The sequence below is a fragment of the Sclerotinia sclerotiorum genome, genomic scaffold, assembly GCF_000146945.2.
Source record: "Sclerotinia sclerotiorum 1980 UF-70 scaffold_10 genomic scaffold, whole genome shotgun sequence".
Classification (NCBI taxonomy): Eukaryota; Fungi; Ascomycota; class Leotiomycetes; order Helotiales; family Sclerotiniaceae; genus Sclerotinia; species Sclerotinia sclerotiorum.
The window spans coordinates 331,937-352,546 of NW_001820826.1; the positions used below are offsets into that span (position 1 = coordinate 331,937).

The window sequence follows — 20,610 nt, forward strand, 5'->3', positions numbered from 1 at the left end:
GCTCGTTTGCGGGGGCTTGGCGCTCCGTGTTGGATCTTTGGACAGCGGTGTTGACGGTTGCGAGATCCACTCCATTGCTAACTATTGTCGCATTTGAATTTCGACGGTGAACTCTTTGTGCTGCATCTTGAGCTTCTTTCTGTGCTAAATGTTCGCTTGGCAATAAGATGGCTCGGTCAAGTTCGTACGGAAGACCACGATGACGTCCACGAATTTGCATAGCGATTATGACGAGTTTTGAGACAGTGTTGAATTCGGCAGACAAGGAGGCATCAATCCCTGGGTATCCTAAACTCAAGCCAACTGTACCGTAGGCACTAACAATCTCAAACAAGACCGAAAACATATTAATCGATGGATCAGTACCTTGGAGGCGGCTGCCCTCGGCGATTGAGATGATGAAAAAGCCCAAGAAAATATACCATAAATCGAAAGACAATTGTCTTCGAAGATGGGCACCGACGTAAGATGGTTCTCCCTCATCCTCATTTTCTTCTGTTGGCGATCCGTATATACCTAATGATTTCTCCTCATAAACGTTCGTTCGACGAACAGATATGGCAATAGGAAGAACCGAAATGTACATCATAATTAGATAGGAAACCTGAATAGCAGGATGAAGTAGGGCAAGATTAACGACTCCAAACCCAGCCGTTCTTGTGGAAGCAGCTTGGAACCAACCATCGAGAACGCGAATGTTCACCGGTAAATCAGTTACGACCGAATTGCCAAGCTAAGATAGGCTATCAGTAAGTCACAATAGTATGGAGATGGATAAACTCACATCAAGGATAATGAAGAATAACAGGTCCAAGCCGTTCAAAATGACAAGAATCCAGAAGAGCCACCAAGTCGCCTTACTTGGGAAAAGAAGTGTAAAACATCGACGAGGATGATCGAGCAAAAACCTCAATTCCTCCCAAATCCCACTGTTCCTAGGCACCCACAATGTGGTAACCCAAATGATGAACCTGAGCATAATTGGAAATCCCGTGTTACCAATGATAATCAGAAATGACATCAGTAAGAGCGGCCAAATAGCTGTGTTGAAAGAGATCATGCTGTCCGGGGTGAGGGTAAATCCCAGATCCGTGAAAGCAGAATTAGCTGTGAAAATGCCCCACCATACTCTACCCTGGCCGTCCTGTTCGACTATTGAACCATAGGTATGATTATTAAGAATCCAAGGTAATAGACAAACAACAGCGAATATACTAAACCCTATAAAATAACAAGACAAAATTAAAGCCAATGATTTTAGTGACCTGTACTCTATTCCACCGAGTTCTTCTCTTTGCTGCTCGGTCAGATCAACGAAAGCTGAATTACGACCTATGGTTGGCGCCCAACTCAAATAAGGAGTGGGATCTTCCTTTTCACCAGTAAGGGCTGTCTTTATGCTTTGAAATGTTGGAGCCCTCGACTTCAATTTTGTGATGACGGCCCCATTTCCCTGGGTTTCGGTGGCCTCGTTGCGCTCCATGGTTCTATTATTGCGGAATCTCATGACGCCTTTGATCGTGGAGCCTGCAGCTTTCATATCATCGACCGCGCGATCAACCTTGGGATGCGTCGGAACTTCGATTGTAATATTGCGCTTCCTCGAGGGATAATGATCTTGCCATTGTGTCTCCCCATTCAAAGTTCCCCGATCAATACTTCCTCTTCGAGAATACGCAGAACCTACGCGCGATAATGTTCTTATAACCGGGTCCCCTTCCTCCTCCTCCTCAACGGTTTGTGGAGATACACCAGCATCTGCATCTCTTGGTCCTGGGATTCGAAGGATAGTCCTGTCTTCCGGATTTCGTTGACGTTCTAGAAACGCAATGTGATCCTCGTCCCTGCGACGAACTGGTAATCGCAATTCTTCATCATCCATTCCATTACTCCTCTTTACTTGATCGGCAAACTTAATTTGTGTCTGATGAGAGGTAGGGCTAGGATCGTTCGCCGTCTCTGTACTTGATAGGTTACTACTCCCAGAACCATTAATAGCCTCTGCCCTGTTCATCGCCCTTTCTTTTTCGATTGCATCTTGTATATCCACAATAGCATCCTTACCATCTTGCATAACATTCGCTCGTGTCGTACCGTGCATTACAACAATATTTCTGCCATTAACACCTTTCTCTTCATCTACAGCTCCAACATCAGTTGTTCTCGACTTTGAGAATGACTTCCCAATGCTCCTCCGATTCTTTTTATTTTGGGCGGCAATGTGCTGAAATCGTTTCTCAAACCAATATAATCGGAGGAAGACAACGAAAGAGTTGATCGTGATTGGATTCGTAAATATAGGTAGCAAGTATAGAACAGTTTGCTGCCATGTGTTGAGGTCATTGAGGTTGATAGTATTCAGGCCACTTTGAGTTGCACCACCACTTGCGAAGAATAGAGCATCTATGTAATCGATTCCTCCTCGGATATATAAACATAAAGAGCCGAGGAGTGTTATTCCAATGATCCAGAAATCTATTCATGGCATAAAGTTAGTCTCGTTACACAATCCGGAATTTTCCATTTCGCTATGCGAGTCTCTGAACTTACAATGTACGGTGATGAAATTGAAATGAGGACTTTTGGAAATAAAAGATGGCTTGAGAGCCGCAATTTGATGCCATAGTTCTAGGAGAAGGGTGAACATCTTTGTGGCCACTGAAAGACGAGCTTGGAAAAAGTGGATGTTGCAGCGCTCAGCGGTGCGCTCTTGAGAGATATCAAAAAGTATCAGCTACTCGAGCACAGCGAATATCTAAAAATCCCCGTTTGCACGGAATGCATCGTATGAGGGCCACAGACCGAGGAAGTCGCGAAGAAAGTCTGCGAAAGACTCCTCGGACGGTATGATGTTTTTTACTGTGGCGAAGCAAAAGGAGAAAGAAGCTTTCGGGGGTTGAAAATGATCAAAGTCCAGCAGAAATTTGGTCTTTGTTAGTTTTGTCAACACTTGGCGGGAAATCACAATGGACGTGGTTATTCTTCAGCTTCGTCCTTCAAAAAAAAAAACAAGATCGCAATGTCCCAATTGAATAAAATTATCTCGAATCCCCCTTGTGTGAGATTGGTACAATTCGACAGGTCAAAACGGAATATTTGTATGATAAGATATGGAATGGAAAGGGCACACACAACGAGAAAGAAACGAGGAAATGGAGGAGAATGACGAGGATGAAGAAAATGTTGTGAGAAACCGGGGGTTAATTATGTATGTATGTATGTCTGTACGTTTGTATGATGTATAATGTATGATATATGTGCAAGAAAAGGAAAAGGGAAAAGAGAAAGAAAAAGGAGTGAATAAAAATAAAGTTTTTCATACCAGCCAGCCAGAAAAGTTGTTGGTTTGTGTGGTAGGGCGTCCGTCTTGTTTACAGCTAAGATAGAGAGTCCGTAGAGTCCACATTGCAATCCCTCCTGGCCCCATAGTACGCAAAAGAAGTCGATTTATTTTCTCCTTCCCCGAAGAAACGGCTTCTTGCATTTGATCTAGTCCCCGAAAGATCCTCCCTCTTCGAATCAAACGATGCTTACATGACGGCGGCTATTTAACGCGATGCATTTCATTAACCATTCGTTTATTCTATTGATAAGACAGGAGGTCAGAGATTCTTCACTAACGGTAAGAGGGATTCGAATATTGTCAAGGTCAGCCATATCTGATATAATGAAGGAAATGCAAGCAAGGAATGCAAAATCTCTTTCGAAATAGTCAGCCCCTTGGACAAATTTTGTCATTGTAGGTCAACTTTGCGAATGAGTTGCTACGTCGTAACTGCCTACTCCGCACAGTACACATTTACCTAGGAAACGCACGATAAGGTCATTTTGATTTATTTTACTGGGGAAGATGCCACATTCGGAGAAAATATCCTATGCCGCCGTTGCAGATCGGACACCAACATTTCAAACATCAGATAAGAAATCATCCAACTTTGAAGCATGCATCATTTTAGCACATGAGCGCGCATTATCGCGGCACAAGATATTAAAGAAAAGCTGACATGAATTTCAACTGCCCCGAAAAAAAATGTACTCTTTCCCCTCCCTTTCTTTGCATGAACAAGATTTCAGAGATGCTTTTAATCTACTTGCATCGATACCTGGTAGCTAGCCAGCCAGCACGCTTACAGGATTCAGCCATGCATCATTAATGAGAACTCCGCTTTCCCCTATTGGTGTTGTCCTTCAAAACATTTACGAGTTACCATCACATCTGATATCACGATCGAACCAGTAAGAGCTGCACATTTACAAAGCACGTCTTAGCATGAAGAATTAAGACCACATCAACCATCTCATCCCACCTCATCTCAGCCATAATTTAGATACCGGTAGAATCGAACACAAAAGTCATACCATCTCGAATGCTGAAACGCAAATCACTCAATCCCTAACACGAACACAATGTGATACCATCCCGAATAACCTTACTGCAGCAGTAAAATTTCGAATAACCAACACCCACCAAAAGTTACACTCAGGACATCCCATGGCCATCGCCCGCCCAATTTTCAAGTAAAGAAATCACCCCGCCTTTGAGGTTCACAGACCAAGGCATGCAAGATTTCTTGGCGACCTGCTGGTCTTGGAGGGGAGGAGCAGCAAGACTAAGCCTTCCAAGTATGACATATCACATTTGAAAACCTTTGTTGGACGATGTCTTGAAATCATGTATGCAACAATTAGTCTTACATACTAGGGACCAGCAGGGCAAACTAAGGACAAGCTGACCCTAAGCCAAAGATATTTTTTCGACACGGTTGAAAGATGTGGAGAAAATGTGTCTATTTATCTGTAATGCCCTTGTCAGCGCGAGGTCGGTCGATCACAACATCTACCGTGTCGTGTACCAACAAACGCGGCGTCTATTTTTTCGGGGTCGATCAGATGTCTTGGCATTTTATATGTGTTTCAGTTGGAGGGTATCTCATGTTTTTGGTATGCATGTTGTAACGAACATTAAATTCTGTGTGCGTACGTAAAAACTAACCTCATTGGTATCTCAAAACATGTCTTCCCTCATTAGCAGTCCATCCCATATATCCTTCTCGTCTTGTATTATGTATATCCCTATTATCTCCGCACTCTTGTTTTTCAACACCGATCTCATCATCTGATCATCCGTATTCTTGTTTACCACTTCAACCAGCAACAATCGTATCCGGACTTTCAACATCTAGCTGCATACCATGATCATTATCATCCCTATACTCATCATGCTCCAGCTCCCCATCAACAAATACTCTTTCCAATCTTCGCAGCTGAATCTTATCATCCAATCTAAGCACTTCCTTTGCCAAACCACGAATACCTTCGAAAATAACATCCGATCTTTCCCACTCCAAAAGTCCAGGTTTTCCACTGGCCCGTTGGACAAAGACAACTTCGTATCTACCCATTCCCCAAGCAGGAGGACTATACCCAACAGAGCCTTCCTCTCCATCAAAAACCGTTATCGCAACTCTCTTCCGCTTCGTGTTAACCATGTCGCCTTCCAATTGCTCACTTTCCCGTATGGCATTTGCATAATATCGCAAAGCAGCTTCGGGTCCAGGTAACCAACATAATTGACAAAGATCAATAATTTTCTCCTTGCTCAAATGATGTTTCGGACTCTTCTTCCTCAATGACGTCGCAACAAAACTCAACAACCCAACAGGAGAGTCACAAAGCGCGTAAGCCAAAATATCCGGTTCTTTCAAGCCAATGCTAGCAACAGCTCCATATCTCATCTTCTTTTTTCCACCCAGCAAGGATACTCTCCCCGGAACTTTGTGTTCCCCCCTTCTCACCTGCAAACTCAAATTCTTCCAATCCCTTTTCTCGTATCCCCAGACACCCGCGTGAAAAAACAACGCTACCTTCCATCTAATCCAATCCCAAACCCCTTCTTTGACAGTTGGAACACCCCACCTTGGCTCAATCAAATGCACACCTCTACAGCCCTCCAAATCCCCAATTTCCCTCCCTAAATAATAATCCACTTCTCCACCCCTCTCCCTCCCAGAACCCATCATTGAAGCAATATAATTTTCATATCCCACCCTCTTCATCAATTGCCCAAATAAGTTCGCCGTCTCTTTTATTACATCACTTTTAGATCCAGGTATCTCATCACTAAAACCCGTGCCCGGAATAGATGGTATCACAAGATCAAAAGCTTGCTTATGTCCATGTTCGTGTTCGTGTCCTTGTGCATCCTCTCCCAAAACCTCCGGTTCACACAATTCCCTAACTATCACACCTAAATCCAAGCTCAAATTACTACTCGGAAAACTAGGAATCAACAACAGCGGGACCGCATTCGGACGTGTACTTCGTATATGTAGAAAATGAATACGAAGAGTTCGGCTCGATTCTTTTTGCGCGCTGTTATTAGACTCCGAAATCGTAAACGTAGTGCGGTATTGTGGATACGTCGTATTATAATGATGTTCTCTCATGCGCCAGTAATAGTTTTCTAGCCTTTTGTGCATCAATATGTCAGCCTTTTCCCTCCCTTTTACAAGCTCCAATCCTAAAATAAATAAATAGACAGACAAGAATATAAAATATACATACCAATAATCAACTAATTCCTCAATCTCTCTCTTGGTTACCCCGCCGTCCTCATTCAATTCCTCTTCCCCGCCTTCTTCACTCTTACCACTCTCACCCGACTCCCCAGGTCTTTCGTGCGGTAACCGCGTTAACTCCAATTTCTTCCTCGTCAAATCGAGATATTTCGAACTAACCTATCTCGCCATCCCATTAGCATTGTTACCCTTTCCATCCCATGCCGCAGCACTAGCATTCAAATCCCACTAATCTCCGACTCGAAATTCAAATACATTACCGCACACTAGTTTAGAAATAGAGGGACGAACGTGTAGAAAGAAGAAAAGCGTAAAAATGTTAAAACAAAAGAAAACCACTCACATGAATCCTATACCTCTTGACCTCCTCCTCCATTCCCATCATCTCTCCCTCCTCAACATGTTCCGCCACACTCGAAAGTACCGTACTCCTCTCCAATTCCATTACGAATAGGCGTATACCAATAATTCAATAACAATACTCAATCAAGAAATCTCGCCCACTTTCCCCGGAACCGTCAGCCGACGAATATTGCCCGCGCGTGCAAAAGATCAACAAAATCAATGAAATCACCAGTCCTCTGACCTCTCACTCTCTACCGAATCAAAAGAACACACAATATCGAATCCAAAACCAAATAGCTAGGACTGACCAATATCCTAATGCCACCTGGAGATACCAATACTAACAAAAATACTAGACGATAACCTATCTTTCCTCTTGTCTCTTTTTCTCTTCACTCTCTTCTTATCTCATTTCCATAAAGCAAAATAAAACAAAATTAAAAAAAGCAATTTCACCCAGGCGCTCAGCTCAAATTAAGCTTAATATTAATTCAGTGCACGCACAAGCCACAACTATGGCATACGACCCCTAAATTTCCCCATGCGCACGCATCAAACCTATCAAAAGCCGTTATCCCCACAAACCATCCATCAAAAAGCGTTATCTAGGGAATGATCATCAGAGCACCGCCACACTCTTCCCGTTGATGCATATTCTAGAATCCGTCGATCGTGAAGATCAAGCAGGAACGGGAAACACAAGCTTGAGATATCTACCGACAGCATATCACGGAAGCCTGCGAAATTTTGATAGGTTGGGCGTGGTCAAAGTAAATTCTGAAGTCGATGTGGTTGCACAGCCACATCTAATACATGTTCCTCACTTGCCTTGCCTAGGTGTAGATGATCATCGACGTTTTCACCAAAAACATTTGTACTCCGGAATCAAAATTTGATTTATCTACTTTCGACATCGCAGCACATTGCCATGATAAAATAGCGCAACACTCTATTTAGCCTTTTCGTCACAAAAAGTAAAGGGGAGGTACCGACATTTTCTCGTCCGACCTCGGTATTCGAAATCGCTCAAAGTGATTCCGTATTTCTACCACATATCTTATATGAGACTAGCAAATTATCTTATCTTGTCCCTATACGCCAACGCTTAAGAGAAGTTCGCATGTGAATGTCCCATGATATTGCCAAATTGCATGCAAGTATGCCAAACCGTGCCGCACTCTATACCTAGCCATGCTCCTATGTCGACTTATCAAATAATCGCACTCCTACCTCCCAACGGTGATTCATTTCTCGTAGATCCTCCCGTACCAGTCCTCACAATACCACCCCCAACCCCGCCACCACCTCCCTGTTGTGATGGCGTCGTAGCGCCCTGTGCTACACCCCTCAAATTCATACTACCAAGCCTACTGACAATATTACTACCCACAGCATCAACTGCACCTCTCGGGGAGCTAAATGTAGGACCATGTGCTGCTACTTCCTGGACCCTGAATAACTTGATTGCTGTACCATTCCAAACACCTATGGTGCCTTTTGCAACCTGCATTTCGGATGTGAAGACGAAAGCCCAAAGTAGGGATTCGTACCAACCAAGCGATAAAGGTGTCCACTCAAAGGAATGAATGCGAATAGGTGTGGTTTCTATTCCTCTTATTTCGGCTTTTTGGATCGTGCGGAGGACATTACTTGGAGGAATATCGGAAGGATTGTTAGGATTCGAGAGGAGTTGATCAATTTGATCGATTAAAGTTAAGATTGTATGGAGTGGGAGTTCGGGAAGCCAGGTCTCTATCCACTGAGACGTAGGCTCAAATGCGCCACTTGATGAAAATACTGCGTAGCTACTTAAACTTGTTGTGCTATTGTGTCTGGAAAATGTGGGCATGCCAGCTATTGCTAGTTAGTAACCTTTTACTCGCCCACCCAATGCAAAAATATAACATACCAGGCATTTTCCCTCTCGCTTTTTCTGACATTCCCCGCAGTTGCGTCGGAACTGTATCGTCAATGCTCGAGGATATCGACGAAGCCCTTGAAGGGTGTTCTGTGGGAGTCGACGCTGCTGGGGTGGGACGTCCTTCACCGTCACTATCCTCATCATCATCATCCCCAATGGCAAATGTGTCCTCCTCTGGGACATTACTAAGTGCCGAAGGCCCTCGTTGGTGATTTATAGATGGGCTTCGAATACTGTCCGCAGAGCCTCTTCTACTATCTACATCCCCTGATTCTGCTAGACGTTCTTTCTTTCGCCTGTTTCTTCTTTCTATCTCTTCTTGGCCACTTTCCAAAGTAAAGTGCCGTAAAGCTAAGTCAGAGTCAGTCTGAACTTCAAGATGAAAGGAAGAGAGTATACCTTCAAATTTCCTCTTGTTTCTCAAAATAGAGTACACAAAATTAGGATTTCCTAGATACTAGTTGGCATTCTATTTTTCACTAGAGACATGATAGTATTTGGGCGACTCACTAGGAAACTGATGCTCAATGATAGCATTCATACTTTCTAGAAGAGACTGAAGAAGATCATGATTACTCTCGTTTGATAGCAGGAATCCGGGGGATGACATTGATGCAAATAGTTGCAGGAGTTTTGAAGATGTGGAAGCGCTAATGTTTTCTAGATAAGCAGCGATGTTGTTTATTACTGCTAGTAAAGCAGGATAGATGGCTGTGAGTTTTCCTTGGCTTGTTGTTATTATGTTATAGATGGACTATTCCTGGTCAGTATTGCTAGAAATTTAACATATTGCAGGATACTTACATGGATAAGGAAATCGGCATATGTTCCGTTGAATGACTGAAGTCTGATACTCGGTGGCAAAGTATCTTGGGCTTCAAATCGCTTGTTTAAATTCTTGCCGAAGTTCGGCTCCACACTCAAGGTCTGTAATATGAAAATACACATTCGTACAACTCCTTGCTTCGATGCATCAAGTCTATATTCAAGGGAATAGAATATGATTAGAATAACGAAATCGTGTGATCGATCCGTATCAATCAAGAAAGACCGAAATCGTTTATTACACTGGGTGATTTCCCAGAACAGCATAATCATTTCTGATGCACATTTTGCGTATGATTGGTTCCCGGGGATATAGGAAGTAGTAGCGTTCATAGGTTGGTTCAAAATTCTCGTCATTCCATCTACAATGAACTGAAAATCTTGGGGTCTATGTAGACGACCAAGAAAATGTCGGAAAAAGTCTAGCAATGTTAGTTGGGAGCCACAAACAGAAAGAAACCAAATCCTACTTTTCTTAGTTTGGGCTGGACCAGATTCAGGTATTGGATATAGGAGAATGGCAAGTAAAAACTACGTGTTCGAGTATCAGATTCTGAGACCAACGGATGGTATATTGACTGACCTGCAATGCATATGTGACTAGTATCTGTTTCGGGTCTTTGAAAACTTGTACATTGTATGGTACTTGCCATTTTGCAGGGTTGTATTTCAAGGTCTTTGTACAAATTAGCATCCGTATACAGATGGAGATAATATAACCTCACAGTGTTCAGTAAAGAGCACAACACAGATAGCACAACCTGTTTATCCGGACAAGTAGCGATATATGTGATAGCCTTCACACCTTGTACGGGAAGTAAGTTCGCTGACATGTACATGCTCTGACTAGTCAAAGTCAAGAGCAACCTCAGTATCTCGGTGCGGTTATTCTCAAATTCTTTGCTCGTCCCGACTGGCGTATTGCATCCTACTCCGCTTTGCCATATAGCATACGATACTTTGTTCTTACTATTTTGTGGTTTTGGGAGGGTAAAGTCCGCGAAGAAGAGCAAATCGATCAATGTGTCGATCAATTCTTCTGCCAAGGGTTTAATCTCCTCGAATTCTTGCGCCGCAGCTTCAAGCTTTTGTAACTCTTCCTGGGACTCATCGAATATCACGTCTCGGGCAAGAGCTGCCTTGCTACAAAACAGTCAGTGACTGAATCAATCAACATTGAAGTGTGACTAGGTACCGTGTCCGTTTCCTCCTTGAACCCCAAAAGAATGTCTCTTCCCATGATTGTAGTTTCTCGGCTTCGTATATGTATGGTAGAATGCGTGTGAGAATCCGAATGCAATTCAATGCATCTCTTTCCGGAGCAAACTCCGGATGAGGGAATGAGGGGTGATGTCGGAGAACGAATAATCGACTTGTTATGGCTAATATCAGAGTCTCTAAGTTTTCTAATGCGGTATCGCGAGTTCTTCGAATGTCTGCAGGAGAGAAGAGACTGAAGATATCTTCTGTAGATTCTGGTAGCTCCCAAAACTAAACAAGGCTCAATCAGTAACAGCACAGCTGAAGATGTGCGGACAACTTACAGAAGCCCAATATGGGTCATCGGCAGGAATAACCTTGTCCTCTGAAAGCCTGAAGATGCCCTTCTTAAATACTAATTTCGAGTCGGAAGCTCCCATCCTTAATTGCGCCTTGCATTTGGAGTGAAGTCGTTGTTAGTTGTTCGAAATATAAATGTTCTAGATTGTTTGACGAAGCTTCTTTGTACTGGTCGATAAGATAGCCTTTACTTTGAGCTAATCTTCACGTGCTAGCTAAGATTCACAAGAATATCACAAACCAGAGCATGGAATTTTTCAAACCACATTCTCAATTACATAACAGCCTGGAGCAACCGCAGATATAAATAAACTAGCGCGGGGCAGAATGGTATCTATATCAAATTCTACTATGTCTAAAATTTACGTATACAATCGGGCATTTCCCGAATTTCTCCTTCCCTTCTCATAGAGCCATTTACTATTTAATCCTACACTTGATGTCTTTCCAACGCCCAATGGACTTGGCGTACCTGGTGTTCCAGGCTCACCTATCGATCGACCAAGAGGATTTGACGAACCATACGAAGACCTCCGGTTGCCACTTCCACTCATCAGAGTCTTTTGCAGTAAAGGGCTTGCACCTGGTGAGTACACTGGTCCAAGTGGATTTACCAAGCTCTCCAGACCATCTTGGGCGTGCGGGCTCTGAGATCGTTTTCCGGAAGGACTTCCCGAAGCCGGGCTTCCTCTTCGATTTGCAGGTGAGCTGCTCAAGGGTGTTGACGTCCTCCTATATCTTGGAGGAGTTACATATTCCGACCCTGGAGTAGCCGGTCTGGAACTAGGTTTCAATCCAAGCAATTTCCGTTGCGCAGGTGTCAGAGGGATATCTTCCATATCGTCTCGTTTTGCATAGAATGGGCGAAGTGCGACAACGATGTTAAAAATAAGGCAAAACTCCATCACTCGAAAACTCCATGACGCAATCGTTGGGAATAATCCTTCACCAAAGAAATAACCAGGAAATCTGTGTCACAATTAGCAAATATCATCGAATCATGGATTTTATATACTTACGTCCCCCAAAGCGTTCGACCAAGGTACCATATCACAATGAACCCTGCACCATTCCATAAGAGCCGTCGCATGTTTTGGTCTGTAAAAGTGGCCGCATTCTGTCGTCTTGCAATTTCATCGAATTTTGGGTGTTTCCAAGTTCCAGTCTGCGGTGTAGAGGGTTGTGGCTCCCCAAACCCCGACTTTCCAGTCGACGCTGCTGATGCTGGTGATGATCGTTGAGCTGTCGGCGTACTTGGAGTGCGTATCATTGTAGAAATCTTTAGGATTTTATAAGCTTGAAAGTCTTGTTGAAAGGCTAGTGAGCTTCTGTTTGTACCGTACTGTTAGCTAGCTGCAGATCTCAAATCTCAATGTCAACAAGGCTTTGGAACAAACTACTCACTTTTTATGCTGATAATAAGCTGAGTTTATCTGATTGTTATGATTAGTATTATTTCAATTGAATTGACGAGTAACCCTATGTTAGCATTGTTGTTTGTCGAGAAGGTTATCGAAAAGATAAATTCTTTCTGATTCGTTCTTCTTGGATTGTTTTGATCAAGAATTCGTGAAATCGTGAATCCCGTTTGTTAAAGCTCAAGGCGCGCTTCTAGTTTAGCACTAGCGCGACTTAATACCCTTGTCACTCGGTAGTGTCGGACATCGTCACCCCGCCACTGTCGAAAGCTCTCGTATCACGTATCACCAAATATCCACCCGCCGGCTTCTTTCTTGTATTATACTGTTCATACTTATGCTCATACGCATACTCATACACTCATACTCATGAAGACACTTCAAGCTTGAAGCTTGTTCTTGCAAATACGTTTTTAACATCTTTCAGGATGGGGTTTGATAACTTCATGCTCTACCTCGATGAGACTATTACAGGTGTTCTCAGTGAATGGGACATTTATTCGACCTTAATTGTTACGGCTCTCGTCGGCTTCTTTGCTTTCAAAGTCATAACATCTCGCGATCCGGATTCGCATCCTATGCTCTTGGCCCGTCAATCACAAGCATCGTCAGTCAGACAAGAAGGACAGTCTGCCGTCTTCAGAAGTCATACTGCTCCTCATGGCATGCCTCTCAACTCGGGGCTTCACGTTAAAGACCCTGGTGACTCGAAATGGACTCCAGGTCGCAATGGTGATTTAAGGGATATATGGCGCAGGGCGGTCACTGGAGCTGTTGACAGAGAAGGGAAAGAGACGGGAGAAATCGGTAACCTCATGACAATATATGGTTCCGATAAACTTGTTACCCACAAGCTTGGTTTGTGCAACTTCGTTGAGGATTATTATTTTCACCTTACTGACTTTCATGCAGCCGATGTTACTCGTCAGATCAATCTGATTGGCCAACATATTAAGCAGAATGGAGGAAACAACATTGCCATATATTTACCAAACTCTATCGAATACCTCGCAGCATTGTTCGCTTGTGCATTTTACGACCTCAGTGCGATACTCTTACCATATGACGAGTCTCCCGAAAGTTTACTAGAATTAATAATCAAGTCCAAAGCGGATACAGTTATTGCTGCTGTTGGTTCTTTTCCGTTTGATGTGGTAGCCAAGTCCTATCCAGCTTTGCAGCAAATGATATGGGTGGTGGATGATGGCAGCAAGCATATGGACTGGAATGAAGTACCGAAAGGCACTGGAGGAGCAGTGAATGTTTCTACCTGGCAAGAAATTCTCCAAGATCAGGAAGCTCATGCAGGTTCTGAGCTACCTGCTGTTGACAAGGCTGGCAAGGAACCTAACAAAGTTGTTGCATTCTGGCCTAATGGAGAACTTGTGGAATTTACTCAATCAGTATTGGTAGCTGGAGTGTCAGGTCAACTGGCCTCCATACCCACGGTTCAGCGTATTACATCTAAAGACCTCTTCCTCTCTGCGGAACCGTTATCGTTGATCTACCCTTTGGTCTTAACTCTTTCGGCACTTTACTCAAACGCTTCCATCTCCTTGACCTCTGTCTCTATCAAAGACCCTGATCTCGTCCTAGCAACGAAGGGAACATCTCCGACAATTGTTGTTGCCTCGTCCTCCACCCTTGCGAAGCTCCATGCTGAAACCAAGGATAACCTAACTTCACCACTCTATCAAGTCGTTCACTGGTTTCAAACTCAGTCTTTAGTACAGCATGGTGTTATGCCCATCGCCACCGTCTTTTCCCGCATGTACGATCACCTTCTCCCAATCATTGGCACGACACCTGGCAAACTTCGTCTAATTTACGTTTCGGAACCCATTGGCGTCCCGTCAACACCCTTGAGCGCCGAAATGCTCTCAGATCTACGTATCTACACAGGCTCAAGAATTATTTACGCTCTCACTGCGTCAAAGGTCGCAGGTGCTGTATCACAAACCGGTATTTATGATTACAGAGTAGACGATGGTTCGGAGAAATACTCGCACTTTGGAGCGCCTCCACCATCCGTGGAGATCTTTTTGAAGGATACCAAGGAGTACCAGACTTCTGATACATCTTCCGTTGGCGAGGTATAGTGACCCCTTTTTATTCTTTTCCATCCGTTTGTCTTGTTTTACAAGTAAACATCTACTAACAATAGACAACAGATCATAGTAAGAGGTCCTGCCGTCGCGGGAGGAGAAGCACACTTGGGTATTGCAGGAAAGATAAAACCAGACCACACACTCGCCCTACTCTCATAATATGGTGTATTGTTTATTGTGCATATTGATCGAATCATTCATACCATATCTATCATGTCAAATAAAAATATATTCATAATCAAAGTCCTAGCTATCCGAAATCATCACATTTCAGGTTCATCACTAGTATTGCACCTATTCAAATTTCTATGCACAAATCACTCTTCTGTTGCACATCCACTGATCCAGAAACTAAGCCTTCATGCTTACTTTTCAGAATGAGTACTTTGTTGCACAACTACAAATTTAGCTCTGATATTAGCTCTGCAGACATGGTAACACCATCAACTCTGGCGCCAATGATAGCTACTTGTGGAAAGCATAGGATTGCTTTGTTGCACACCTTAGAATTTAGCTTGCACCTTTAGTTATAGTCCTGCAGGAATCACAAGAAAATACCCACATTCAAGAAGTTTTTGTTGCACAACTAGAAATTTAGCTGCTTTGTTTAATTAATACAAAGAGACATGTTGCACGTCAGCAGATTTAGTACAATAACATCTAATTTCCAATCCTGACTAGCATGTTGAAGTGAAGGGACGCTGGCGGACACAACGGTAAAATCCGAAGCCCCTGGTTATAGTAAATTAGCGAGTGTGCGTAATCAGGCTAAGGCTGAGGCTAAGGCTGAAGCTAACAGTGGCTCAATGGACGCGAAACAAAACAAAACACCGGGATGTTATGGATGGGACGGCTATGTGGGACCTGGCGCCCGGCAACGTTAAGGCTTAACGATTGCGGCATGCCGTTGTCAGTTCGGTTGCAGGGGTCATGCGAAGGAAAGGGTAAGGAGGAATTGTACAAAACCGAACTTTAATCCTATGACTCTGGTAGTGTTTTGCGTACATGTACACCTAATCAGGTGGTTGGAATGTAGCTTTGATGATGCGTATTATAAAGTATAATCTAAAGGTACACCGTTTGTTTGTTCATAGTACTTCGGTGTAGTCTAACATATATTAGTTTCTTCGTACATAAGCCAATTACCCAATTCAAATTGAAATGAGATTTTCATGCCCTAGAAAATCTTTGCTAGTTAGTTGTGTTGCGTTCCCTAGCACCACTGCCTGTTCCTGTTCTTACCGCCTAGCTAACGGCTTTGCTGGCATAAATTGACCCTCATGGTGAAGCGAGATACAACACTAGACTAGGTCATCATGCCTATTTAGTGTTCGTCTAACGTCTAAAGTGCCTGAACTTCGGGGCTTGAACTATTAATGTACCTAAACATCCTAAACATCTAACTAATTAATAGTGTGTTAGTGAGGGACAAAGGGAACGTGTTGGTTTTATGGGTATAGTTATTATGCTAATTACTGCCACCATTCATGCTACTGTGTGCTATCAAGGATGGTTAATTATACCCAACTAGGTACGATGTGGGCATCATCAAGTAAAATAAATTGTGTTATAAGACAGCCCAGAAACTATATTTAATAGGCAGCACTGACCAAAATCAACACCAAATCTATACTGGTAAAAATCAGCAAACACCAATGTAAGTAGATGGGTCAACAAAACATCAGTACCAGAATTAACTTCAGAATCAACACCAATATCAGCACGAACATCAGCACCAATGTCAGCACCAACATCAGCGCCAAACTATTTGAAATCCATGAAATTAACAAACACCAATGCAGGCAGCCAATTTCTTTGACAAAACAAAGCGACTTGTAACACTAACGCACTACATTCCTACCTATACTAAATAGCACCAGTTAACAAACACAACACCGCCGCAAGCGATGCAACGCTGAAGTTAAAACTACCGACTAACCACCAACCAACCAACAAACAAACAACATCCCACCATCCTCATCTCATTCCTTTATTAGAACTCCGCCGCCCGCAAATATCTCTAGTCGCTGAACTAAAATATAGACATGCAACAATGACCTCTAAACCTCCCCTTCTCATCTCCGAAAATAACTATACAAGAACTCTGAATAACAATCCATGAATTATCTAACCTCGCTTCAGCAGAACTAAAATGTTAGAGATGCAACACAACTGCATACTTCAACATGAAGAATCTATAATCTCCTGAACTAAAAGATAGACCTGCAACAAAACCCCATCCCTCCGCAGAGAACTGTATCCAGTTTCCCGGACTAAAAAATAGACCTGCAACAAAATCATCTACAACCCTGTGCAAGAACTCCCTCAAGATCTCTAGCTTCTCAAACTAAAATATAGACATGCAACAGTGGTTCTTTTTGGCTAAAGGAGTAACTAGCTAGACAGGGCCGTCATAGTTTGGACCTAGACACGTACTCTAGGTTAGGTGTTACATCTTTCTTTAGCTTTTGCTCATACCATATTATATATCCACATTTGCTCCCACCTCAAACTGCTCCATTGTTCGGTGCGGCGAGGATTACTTGAACTAAATTTTAGATGTGCAACAATGTGATTATCTAATAGTTTGAATTTCTGCAGAGAAGATATTCTACCGTGTATATTCATACGGACTATATAGCTATATTAGTTTTTTGCCACCTTCGCTTCTTTCGATATATTCTAAGGAGATGAGACGATCATCAAACAGATCAACAACACAGTATATTTAACCCTAGAGTTAAACATCCAAATAGTAAACAAGATACAAAACACCCTCAACCAAAATTCCACAAGCAGAATAATTCTAGAAACTAGTCAGTCATCAGGGTCCTACACACAACCAAATTATATACTCCACACAAACCAGGGGGTTACAGATTAGCTGATAATTAATCATATCCCGAATAATCTGTCCGCAAAGAATATTCCCCCAATTCTAATCAACAGAACTAAAATCTAGATATGCAACAACACTCTCATTTCATTTTATCGCATTCCCTATATCCCTATATCCCTTTTCCACTTTCATAGGTACCAAATCAAAATGACAAAAAACTTAATTAAATAAAAAGCTATCGAGTACATACATACCTAGTCAAAATAGCGATATAGCGTACCCATGAAGTTATTAACTTTTTCCGCTTCCCCTCTCTCTCCACCAACAAACAAATCAAGCAAGCAAGCATGCAATTGCAATTTCGGCAGAACAAATAATAGACAGCACTGTATGTAATCATAAAACCGTTTTATTTCGCTTCTTTATTAGTCTATAAACTAAAGTATAGATATGCAACATTCTCATTTCTTATTTGCATTCTTCGGTTTTTATTATGGGTGGATGTTTAACGTTAACGGTTTTTGGTTTTTGAATAAGTTCCGAAATCTGGGGGTGGGAAATGTCGGTATGTATACTAATTATTGATTTTGCTGGAATGATAATGATAATATCAATAACAAATATATTAAGTAGACAGCATCTCCTTTTTCTTCCTCTACTTCTTCTTTATCTTCATCTTCTAAGCCCTAAATCAAATTATGAATATGATACACAACAATATCAATCCATTCCATTCATAATTTCCATTCCAATCCCCATTCCGACTCCTATTTTGGAACCCCTATCTCCTAATCCATAGAATCTTAACCCCTCATTCATTTTCCTCTTTCTTCCCCGCTCTTTTCTTTTCTTCTCTCTCCCCTCATTCCTTCTCTTTCTATTCCTTCTCTTCCTTTTCTAACTCTCATCTTCTAATACCCCCTCATTCATTCTCCTCTCTTCTCCGCTTTTTTCTTTCCTTTTCCTTGCCCCTAATTCCTTCTCCTTCTATCCCTTCTCTTTCTATTCTCTTTCTATTCCTTCTCCTTCAATTCCTTCTCCTTATATCCCCTCTCCTTCTATCCCTCCTTCTCCTTCCCCTTCTCTCCCCCCTAACCCTCAAATCCTCATCTCCAAAAAGCATAAAACATTAAACATAAAAATCCCATCTCCCCATCCTCACCTCCCAGCCCCCATCTCAACCAATCAAGAATCATTTCAATCTCATGATCTTACTCTCCTCTTCTCTTCTCTTCTCTTCTCTTCTCTTCTCTTCTCTTCTCTTCTCTTCTCTTTATTTTCTTCATTCATTACTGAACATACAACAAGATAAACATAATCATATTATAATAAATGAAAAGCTAAATTCTATAGAAAGTAGAGTTCTATACCTAATTATAGAAACTCTAGTAATTAATATAAAAAAGAGCTAATAGTGGATTTATGGATATTTGTATATTTGTAACGATACTATACTGGAGGCAGCGGCTGCCTAAGGTTTCGTCTGGTTGGTAGTTGTGGGTTAAGGCTTTATCACTGGTATTCACTTGGAAGTGAAGTCGTTACTAGATCAAGTAGAATGTAGGTAAACTAATTGATAACTAAGTTGAGCACAAAGCTCCTTAACTACGAGACTAAATGAATGTTTATATACCCTATATCATCTTTTGAGGACCTTTGGGACCCTAAGGTCCAAAAGGTCCTCGAGGTCACGTGAATTAATGAATCGTGACAATATTCTTAATTACTACTGTCACACTCAAGAATACTGGGTAAAGTATCTTGTATTAGAAAATACTAAGCTAAGGAGAAAAGAAGAAGGAAAACAAGAGTAGAGAGTTTTCCTATGATTAAATACAAACGGGGCATGCCACGTGACCCGGAGGTGTGAGGCGTCACAACTACTCGGTTTTAAAATATATCCTTTTAAGAAGTATAAATACTTTTTATTAACTTGAATCTCTTCTTTTTAAAATAATAATAATAATAATAATAATAATAAAATAGGCCGGATGTAAGACTTGTATAGTAAATATGTCACGATTCACCATTAGGATTAGTGTCTTGGGATGAAAAGGAATCACGTGATAAGGAGCCCTAGGAGCCCTGAGGAGCCAGAAAGCTCCTGGGGGCTCCCTTTATCGATCATTATATAGTCAAAGTAGTTTCATAGTTTAGGAGCTTCGTGCTCAACTTAGTTATCAATTAGTTTACCTACATTCTACTTGATCTAGTAACGACTTCACTTCCAAGTGAATACCAGTGATAAAGCCTTAACCCACAACTACCAACCAGACGAAACCTTAGGCAGCCGCTGCCTCCAGTATAGTATCGTTACAAAATAATAAATTCTATTCTTCTTTAAATTATTCTAAACTCTTTTTCTCCTTCTCATTCATCTCTTCCTCCTCCCCTCCACACTCCTTCCCTCCACTTTTAAACCCTAGCCCAAAATATATAATCATCTCTTTTGTTACGAGGTTTGCCGTCTAGATCACGTGGAAGTGCTCTAGGCTCTCGAGGTGGTTTATAACTAGGCGTCAAGCAGGGACTTAAGTAATGACAATAATGATTTGCAATTCGTAACTAATAGTAGAGTATACTAAATGATTGATCTTGAGCACGAAGCTCTATACAAAGGAAATCCATCTTGATTACATAGACCTTCGTGTTCTGGCTCTAATGACTCTAATGAGATCTTTTAGAGCCGGTCACATGATGGCTCTGATCCCGTGATTAGTCATGTGATGCGGAAATATGTTACCCGTCGTAACATCTTTCCACCATCTTTATCCCGTTCCTTCCCTTCCCTTCTCTCCTCTTCTCTCCTCTCCTCTCCTCTCCTCTCCTCTCCTCTCCTCTCCTCTTCCTCTTTTACCCTCCTCCTCCCCTCCTTTCTCTCTAATCCCAACCCCAAAATACACAAGCCCTACAATATCAATACTCATCTCAATATATGAAAACCCATCCGGATCCTCTCCTCCTTCTTCCCCTCCAGTCCCCAGCTCTGACGATACAATCATCTCTTTTCGCTATC

The 20,610-nt window shown here is 42.2% G+C and overlaps 5 protein-coding genes across 5 annotated transcripts; 1 reads left to right on the top strand and 4 right to left on the bottom strand.

Annotated features, from left to right (window-relative positions):
* Positions 1–81: 81 nt before the first annotated feature.
* SS1G_07645 (hypothetical protein) lies at positions 82–2,647 on the bottom strand (the record flags this gene model as incomplete). The annotated part of the gene is made up of 4 exons (XM_001590970.1): positions 82–139; positions 189–733; positions 785–2,475; positions 2,551–2,647. 4 exons carry the CDS (start codon positions 2,645–2,647, stop codon positions 82–84), a joined length of 2,391 nt encoding a protein of 796 aa, XP_001591020.1.
* A 2,497-nt stretch (positions 2,648–5,144) lies between these two features.
* SS1G_07646 (hypothetical protein) lies at positions 5,145–7,023 on the bottom strand (the record flags this gene model as incomplete). Its single annotated transcript, XM_001590971.1, has 3 exons — positions 5,145–6,279; positions 6,565–6,737; positions 6,922–7,023. The coding sequence occupies 3 exons, from the start codon at positions 7,021–7,023 to the stop codon at positions 5,145–5,147; spliced, it is 1,410 nt and encodes a 469-aa protein (XP_001591021.1).
* A 1,110-nt stretch (positions 7,024–8,133) lies between these two features.
* On the bottom strand, positions 8,134–12,499 carry SS1G_07647 (hypothetical protein; the record flags this gene model as incomplete). Its single annotated transcript, XM_001590972.1, has 11 exons — positions 8,134–8,777; positions 8,833–9,195; positions 9,355–9,598; positions 9,649–9,823; positions 10,120–10,154; positions 10,253–10,345; positions 10,395–10,812; positions 10,865–11,160; positions 11,214–11,321; positions 11,844–12,198; positions 12,249–12,499. 11 exons carry the CDS (start codon positions 12,497–12,499, stop codon positions 8,134–8,136), a joined length of 2,982 nt encoding a protein of 993 aa, XP_001591022.1.
* Positions 12,500–13,075: 576 nt separating this feature from the next.
* Positions 13,076–14,914, top strand: SS1G_07648 (hypothetical protein; the record flags this gene model as incomplete). Its single annotated transcript, XM_001590973.1, has 3 exons — positions 13,076–13,505; positions 13,560–14,740; positions 14,819–14,914. The coding sequence occupies 3 exons, from the start codon at positions 13,076–13,078 to the stop codon at positions 14,912–14,914; spliced, it is 1,707 nt and encodes a 568-aa protein (XP_001591023.1).
* Positions 14,915–20,362: 5,448 nt separating this feature from the next.
* On the bottom strand, positions 20,363–20,596 carry SS1G_07649 (predicted protein; the record flags this gene model as incomplete). Its single annotated transcript, XM_001590974.1, has 1 exon — positions 20,363–20,596. One exon carries the CDS (start codon positions 20,594–20,596, stop codon positions 20,363–20,365), a length of 234 nt encoding a protein of 77 aa, XP_001591024.1.
* Between the last annotated feature and the right edge of the window lie 14 nt (positions 20,597–20,610).